Source organism: Psammomys obesus, unplaced genomic scaffold (assembly GCF_907164565.1).
Source record: "Psammomys obesus unplaced genomic scaffold, mPsaObe1.curated_primary_1811, whole genome shotgun sequence".
Lineage (NCBI taxonomy): Eukaryota > Metazoa > Chordata > Mammalia > Rodentia > Muridae > Psammomys > Psammomys obesus.
Window position 1 is genome coordinate 2,022,532 of NW_026596396.1, and position 8,466 is coordinate 2,030,997.

The 8,466-nt window shown below is 42.3% G+C and overlaps 1 protein-coding gene across 2 annotated transcripts; it reads left to right on the top strand.

Moving 5' to 3' along the window:
• Positions 1 to 2,168: 2,168 nt before the first annotated feature.
• Positions 2,169 to 8,178, top strand: LOC129669344 (diphosphoinositol polyphosphate phosphohydrolase 3-alpha-like). Of its 2 annotated transcripts, none has more exons than XM_055597541.1 (2): positions 2,169 to 2,868; positions 7,480 to 8,178. In XM_055597541.1, exons 1-2 carry the CDS (start codon positions 2,488 to 2,490, stop codon positions 7,528 to 7,530), a joined length of 432 nt encoding a protein of 143 aa, XP_055453516.1. In that variant the 5' UTR covers positions 2,169 to 2,487; the 3' UTR covers positions 7,531 to 8,178. The 2 variants fall into 2 exon arrangements, with proteins under 2 accessions (XP_055453516.1, XP_055453515.1); XM_055597540.1 differs by having other exon boundaries at positions 2,169 to 2,981; positions 7,480 to 7,546.
• Positions 8,179 to 8,466: the final 288 nt, after the last annotated feature.

An 8,466-nucleotide genomic window follows, 5' to 3' on the forward strand; every position in this document is an offset into this window, starting at 1 on the left:
AATCAAAATCCTGTTCTAGGCTGATGACAGAATCAGACATCGTTTGGGTATTGTTTTACTCCACTTTATCCTGCAAGGGCAACTGGCCCTTCAAATTGTGAAGTCATATGGCAAGGAGCCACAGGAATTATTGTTGGGAACCATGAAGGCACTCAGAGGCTTTCAAAAAGAGAACAGGTGACATGGGGATAAGGGAAAATGGAAAAGACCTTTCAGTGAAGTCAAGAATCTTTCCCTAAGTGAACTCATCCCCACCAAAAGACAACTATGAGCATCATCAAGCTAAACCACAGCAGACTGCTGCTCTGTAAGAAAATCAAAAGTACTTTAGTGAGGGTGAGGTGATTTCAAGTCAGCGCAGGTTTGCCTAAGGTGTGAGGAGGAGCCCCTCGAGCCCCTCAAAGGTGTACAAGCCAAAGGAAGGAATGAGAGAAACCTCAGAGAAAATAAAAGATGTGGTCAAAGTTTTGTGTTAACCCTGGATTCAGGAGTGCTGCTTCTCTAGCAAGAGGTCAGTGGGATCAAAGTTCAGGGAACTTTGTTAATGTCCAGGTGAAAACCTCTGTCTGGTCCAGGGCAATGGCTCCCCGGGTAAAGCAATGAGGACCTTAGTTCTGATCTCCACACTTAAAAGTCAGGCTGCAATCCCAGTGTTAGGGAGACTCTAGAAACTGCGACTGAATTCCTGGTGCTTTCTAGTCTAGTACAGCCACATTGTGGAAAACTGTTCTCAAAAGTCATAATGGTTGGAGAGCAATGGAAGCAGTGGAAGAAGGTGCTTTTGCCTGAAAGACTCTGGGTAGAGTCTCTTTAGACGGAGAGACCCTGCTTCCCAAGAATCAGCGAGACCAGCCTTCGGATGCAAGCCGCAAGAGGTTTATTTTGATACATGGGTACCCGGGGCGACAAAGCCTTTCGGAAGACCTGCGCGCCTCTCGGGCTCGGGAGCAAGAAGCACGGTTACAGAAGCGAGAAGCATAGTTACGGGGATCTGATTGGGGGATTTGAACAAAGCCATAGTTAGGTTACGTATTTGAAGCAGGGAAGGCGGGAAAGCAGATGTGAGCTAAGTCACGTAGCCGGTTCAGAGAAGGCGGGAAAGACTCCCGGTTCTTATCTTGGGTGTCCCAATTGTTTCAGGCGCCCAACCGCAGATACCCTGTTGTTGGACACCTGTCCTGCCCTGCCTCTGACCCTGCACTGCTTGTAAAATAGTGTTGCCAGCATTATGCTAGGGCTTTTTATTTTTTCATTGCCCACCTCGGGGCTACATCTGTTCAGAGGTCTACGTAGACACACAGACATGCACACTTGAGCACACACACATTCTACAATCACCTGTTCAGAGGTACACACACACAGGAAGACTCACGTTCATTTTCAAGAATAACTAAAATCCCAACTCCCTAGATGCTCTCCCATTGAGTAGGCCAGCATGGAGTTCAGCCTGTGAATATGGAGGCTGTTGGCATGGAATCCAAGCCTTCAGGGGGTTCTGCTCCAGAAACACCTGGTCATGGGTTTGAAACAAGGGTTGTAACAAGTTCCCCAGGTTTCCCTGAGAAGGAAACAGAGTAACAGACAGACTATGCAAATCTTGAACAGGGGTTGTGTCAAAGTATTTAAGGCAAGGGCTGAGCCATTATGGTTGACCAGCTGCAGAAGAGAACCTGTTGAAGACAGGGAGCTGCATGTGACTCAGCAAAGATTATTCTGGCAAGACACTTTGGTCATTCTGGCGACACCAGGACTTCTGCCTATAAATAAGACAACGCAGTCCATGATGGGGGCTGTCTATGACAGGGGCCTAGATCCCTCCACTGTTTCTCAAGGAGACCTTGGGCACCTCTGCAGCCAGGTCTGGCTGAGACACATAATTGGTGATGACCCTGTGCAAAGTCACAATGGGCGCACCTCCCCAGTGCACTGGGAGCTAGAAGCTTCCCAGTCACAGCAGTGCAGAGCGCCTGCGCAGAGGGCCCAAGGCGACCCCCGCCTCCTCCCTTCTGTCCCTCGCCCCCCTGCTCCTCGACCTCCGCCACGCGCGTTCACGCGAGCCTGTCCACGCGCTCGCATGGGATTCACCTAGCTCAACCCCTGTCTGTGCTGCCAAGCTAGCCAGGGAGCGTGAGTGAGCGCGGGCGGCCAGGAGGGCGGGGACCGCACGAGGTCCACTCGTGGGCTGTGCGGAGGCGAGGGCTGCAGGCTCTGTGCTCCAAGCTCCAGGCGGCGGAAGCGACGCCTCCAATCAGGCAGCGGGCTCGCGACCCTCCGCGCGACCAGCCAGCACTGCCCGCCCCGCGGACTGACTGACGCGCCGGCTCGCCTCCGCCCCCGCGCCTGTCTCCGCCTAGTCTACCCCGGCTGGGCTCAGGCTCCGCTGCGCTTGGCTGCAGCCCTTGCCAGGCCCTTTCCCTGTCCGCTGCAGCTTCTGAGGCCGGCTTGCTTGCTAGGCAGCTATAAGTGATCTCCAAGGCAGGGCCAAGGATGAAGTGCAAGCCTAACCAGACGCGGACCTACGACCCTGAAGGCTTCAAGAAGCGCGCTGCGTGCCTGTGCTTCCGCAGCGAGCGCGAGGAGGAGGTGTTGCTGGTGAGCAGCAGCCGCTACCCCGACCGCTGGATCGTGCCGGGAGGGGGCATGGAGCCCGAGGAGGAGCCGGACGGCGCGGCGGTGCGCGAGGTGTTTGAGGAGGCAGGAGTCAAGGGGAAGTTGGGCCGCCTCTTGGGCGTCTTTGAGCAGAACCAGGATCGCAAGCACCGGACCTATGTGTTCGTGCTCACCGTCACCGAGCTGCTGGAGGATTGGGAAGACTCGGTCAGCATCGGCAGGAAGCGAGAGTGGTTCAAGATCGAGGATGCCATCAAGGTCCTGCAGTGCCACAAGCCCGTGCATGCCGAGTACCTGGAGAGACTGAAGCTGGGCGGCTCCCCTACCAACGGGAACTCGGGTGCCCGGTCCCTGCCAGAGAGCGAGCCCTAGTATGTATGGCTCTTGCTCCTGCTGCTGCTCCCGCCAGGACTCTTCCCTACCAGGAGAGCACCTCTCCTGCCCTGTGTGCCTGCAAGGGCAGGAGGGAGGCTTCTTTTGTTTCCTTGGCAGGCAGACCTCTGAATAACGCTTGCAAATTGTCTAGGTTGCCAGGCGCTGTTTGCAGACACTTTGCACGTTTTTCAGATGCTTTTCCAATCGCTTCTTGGTGACACTGTAAAAATCTTGCGCTCAGCGGGAGCTGCATGGGATTTCGTGAAAGGTGCCTTAACTGCTTGCCCTGCTCTTCATGGAGGGTGTGCGTGTGCGTGTGCGTGATCGCGTGTCAATATGTGCGTGCCTGCTTGTCTGCTCTGTGATGTTTTTGTTTGGGTTTTTTCTTTTTTCTTTAAACAGCCCTTACATGTGTTTGTGCGTGAGTTTGCGTGCGCGCTTTTGATGTCAGGCTTCTGGTTTCTTAGTGGAGGGGCCTTTAGAGTCCTACAAACTGGTGAGGGGGCGAGCGTTTCTGGATTTTGGGGGGATATCTTTTTATCTTATTTTTTATTTCCTCATTCACAGCTTTGGTTCTTGGCAGTGAGCCATTCTTGGTAGACATTTACTTAGATGATTTGTTTGAAAATAAAAGAAGAAATAGAAAAATTGGAGATCTTATACCTTTTTCTTTCTTCAATACAGTACTTTTAGCATCCATAATGTCATCTAATAGGCTCAGGGTAGGAACTCCGTGTTTATTGATATGACCAAAAAACATTGTAATTTTCAAGAAAATTTTACAGTTGATTTTTTACTACTGATTTAAAGGTCCAAATTCGTATGTCATTTTCAAGCCATTACAGGGACAGAATGAGTATTTTTAGACTTTCTAATAAGATACTTCTTGTCGGGGTAATTGTGTTTATACAATTGTTTTAGCCTGCTCATCCAGCAGTTTCCAACTACAGGTACCTTTCTGGATACTCCTTAAAATGTTTTTTCCCCCTCAGTGTACATTTATTTGAAGGAAAGGGATTTATACTTGAATTTAGTGATATCCCAGTTCAAATTCCCTGAGCCTCAGTAACTGCTGGAATGGAATATTTTATGGTGATTGCATATTTGCAATCATCATTTAAATAATTTGAATGAGTTTATGTTCTTGCTGTTCAGCTGGTAACATACTTCTATCTCATAGATCCAGAGTAAAGGTTTCCTTTCTTAAACCTTTTGCTTGCTATATTGCTGTTGCTCTTACCTTGATACTCTTTTGAAATGCGGAGTTATCTCTGAAGTATGTCATTCTCTCTTCTGAAACTCCTCAGGTTCCTTGCCATGTCTCTTTATATATATATAGAAATAAGACATTTCTTAAGATTGGAAAGATCATTCCATATTTAACAAAAGTATTTTAATGAGACGTATTAGATGGCAATAATGAATATACTTGGGGACCATGTAAAAGTCTTAAAATCACTTGAATTGGAGCTATTTACTTTTTATTATTAACTTATTTTGGGGGAAAATTCATAGAAAAATCTTTTGATCGTACTTTTTCCCTTCCCCAAGCCTTCCCAGATTCTCTTCACCCCCATCCTACACCCATCTTTGTGTTCTTTCTTGCTTGCTCAAAGACAAAACCAAGGAAACAAATAAAAACTACAAAAGGACATACAGCAAAAGTGCAAGGAAATAAGCTTACAAAATAACATGGAGTCTGTTTTGTGTTAGTCAAATTCCTGAGCATGAGGCCTATCCTGGAGTTAAGCTGATATACCTTGTATCACTCCATCAGAGAAAAAATGATTTTCTCTCTCCCAGCAAGTATCAATTGCAAATAGCTTCTTGGTTAGGGGTGGAACTTTGTACTCACTTCCCCTTCTCGGTGCTGGGATTTAGTCTGGCTTGCAGGCCTTATACATGCTGTCACAGGCTCTGTGCACTTATATTCATCAGTCCTGCTGTGTCTGAAAATTGCTGTTTCTTTGGTGTCATATACCACTTCTTCCTCTAAAGTCTTTCCATGTCGTTTTCTCCAGAGCTTTCTGAGCTTTGAGGAGGGGCATTTGATAAAGATATCCCATTTCATTGCTCTCAAATTATGTTTTTAAAACATAACTATGGTTAAAACTTTAATGGGCCATGATCTTATGAAAAAAATGGTTTTTCATTTCATTCATGTACAAATCAGTATGTAAATCAATTTGTACTTCATAAACACATGAAGAACATTAGTATCCAGCTCCTGAAATTCACACTTTCTTTTTATAAAACCAAAGCCTTTATGTTTGTCCTTATCACTACACTGGGCTTCTTCTGTCTTTTAATACCAAAGATTATTTTGGCTTTGAACTGTATGTATACTGGTTCTTCTCGCCTGTTTGTGTGATTTATGTTCAGGGCATTCAAATGTTTTTCATTTGGCTTGAATTATTTCAAAATTAAGACTGTTTTAAGCTTTTAAATGTGGGGTTCTTGTATTTTTCTGAAGAAATGTTGTTTCCCTTTACGAAAAAAAAATTTTCACATTTAAAATATAAACCCCAATTTCCAAAATGTATTTTGACCTCTCACCAAAGGAAAGAGTATATGACTAATCTGAAGCACTTATTTTATTTCCAATCAAAATGACTTTTGCTAAATTTTCTAATTCTGCAACTTAATCTTCATCAACCTTAAGTTCTACATTGATATAGCAGAATAAATTTGGTTTTACGGATTTTTTTTTTATAAAAACCTTAGGAATGCTGTCAGAAATGCATTGGAGGCTTTACTTGTAATTGCCATTAACTAGAGTCAGCAATGTGTCATCCTTTAATATCGTACTTATTTGTGCCTGTGCACTCAAGTGCACAAGCACCCCCTCCTGTACACACATGCATGTGTTTGTGTGGGTGGGAGAATTCTATTGTATAGCTGTAGAGGTAAGAACTGTTGCCTATGAATATACTGTGACTTTTCCCCTTTTAAAAAATACTGGGTTTCTTTAGGGTTGGGTTTCTCCATTATTGAATTTTAAATTTTAATATTAATAAATTAACTAATATTAAATTGATATTTAATTATTATGAAACAGATATGTCAGAGAAATTACACACTCCTAGGGAATTATTTTTATCTTCAAGATTTTGTCAGTAGTACCAGATTTAAATAGGTTACCATAGATAGTGTATTAATTTCTACCAGTCTTCCAAAAACTGTTCAACACCTGGGTATTTTTTCCTACTGAGAGTGCTAAGTCATTTACATAGTATTTATAATTACACTAATATATACAGCCAAATTTTTCATTCATCTTTCAGTTGAAAAGGGAACAGTACTCCATCAGACAATTGGGATTTGTAGATATGAATTAGAAATCTATTTCCCATACATTATATACATAGCTTTCATTGTCCATTTTCATTTGTGCACATGTTTTATTGGTAAGTAGGGATTTTTTTTCCCCTGGGCCTCATGCATGCTGAACATGTACTAGACCACTGAGCTCCACTCACAGCTCCATGATAAAATGTTTTTGCTTTTTCAGATGTTCAAAGAGGAAACATGTTAACACAGGTTTATGATTATGTAGGTTTGGATGTATGCCAAAAAACATATAGTCTTGTCTATACTTTAAAGAAACTAACTAAAAACAGGAAATTGAGTTTTAAAATCCATTTGCTGTATTGCTTTGTATATATTGATTTTAGATTATTAATATAAAAGGTTTTTCATTGAACAGTATGGGTGCACTTACAAAGGTTTCTATAAGAATGCCTGATAGGATGTAGATGAGAATATTCCCTGGCCAGAATTTTATCTTCAGGCTTAAAATTCCCCTGGTAGCCATCTCATGCAATGTATTTAAGCATTTTTGAGCAGACAGATCTATGAGAACTCAGTATGTCCACGTGATGTTTTGTTGTTGTTGTTGTTTTGGTTTGGTTTTGTTTTTGTTTTGTTTTTTGAGACCAGGAGGTGATAAGAAACTACACTGGGACTTGGAAGCCAAACCCAATAGTAGTTTTTAAATTGAAATGTCATCCATGTTACCAATCATGCATGTTCTCAGGTTTTCTCTTAAATCTGTCATTGTAAATGATACAGATAAATACTGCTTAAACATCTCCAATGAGATACTCTTTTTAACTGGGCTAAGTCACACTTATGTGTAATGGTTAAAAGTTTACTGCAATACTGTGTGGCCACTAGACTGAATTATTCCTATAAATATAGTCTCTAGTCTAAAAAGTAGAATTTATACTTTTTTGCATCTGCATTGCTAATTCCCCTCTATTATCACCGTTTTCACAATTTTTATAGGTAGGTGTATTTGCGTGCGCACAAGTGTGTGTGTGTGTGTGTGTGTGTGTGCGTGTGTATTCATGTTCACATTGCACTTGCTTTAGAGCCTGCAAGGGCTTTTGAAAGACCTCGTGATTGGTGCACCTAGTCTATCACTAATAACTTTGTGGTCGAAAGAACTGTAAATATATACCTTTTAAATGTATGTTTGTTTCTTTTTTCCAGATGAACAGAGAAACCATGTTCAAGATTACACCGAAATCATCATGGATGTGAATCCAGTATTTAGTGGTATTGTCAAGTTCACGGGAGCATTTTAAGGTTCCCAAGGAGACCACTCATCTGGTTTTCCTGCTACACCTTGGAACACTCCTCTGTCTTATTTACCAACGTTTTTGCTCTGGTTGTTGTACTCTTGTATGTGAACAGACTTAATTCAACACCTATAGCCTTTTGTTGTGCATTTCTGATGTGTTTGCCTTCTTCATTAGACTATTACCTTTGAGAGCAACTACTATTTTTCCTTACTCTGCATATTCTGCATCCAAGACACTACTTGAAATATGTTTGGCATCACTGGAGGTCTCTGATTCAATTAATATTTTGTAATCTCTTTGTGGCAAAACATTTCCTTTCCAATCTGGTGCTAGTAGAGTATCTGCTGTCTGAGCACCATGTGTGTGGCTCATGTGTAATAGGTGTTTCACAAGCATTTCAGGACAGTTGAAAGCATTCAAGGACAAGAATTAGTACTCATTTATATGTCACATCACACAATGGCTGGCACAGTTTTAATATTATGCCATCACTTAAGCTAACACTTGATAGAACTAGTCCTTCATGTAACAACTTTCATGTTTTTGTACTGTTGTTAATTTGCTTAAAATTTTATTCAAAAATATCACTTGCTATAAAGGTAATTGTAAAAACACTACAATGAAAACTTATTATTGTGAGTTTTTATAAAAATAAATTTTAAAATAATATACAAATAATACATTTAATTTTTTGCAATGCTCTACTTCTTAAATGTCATCTTAACATTTCCTTGCAGAAAATTCTCCGTATTTTCTTTATATAGATTCAATATTCTGTGTTATTTGATGGTGAGCACGAAGAAAACTGCTACTCAAGCAGTTTTCAGAGCTAATTATGCCGTTTATTTAAGCAAACTTAAGTGTCTTTTGCCTCTCTTCACTATTTCAGTTGGCT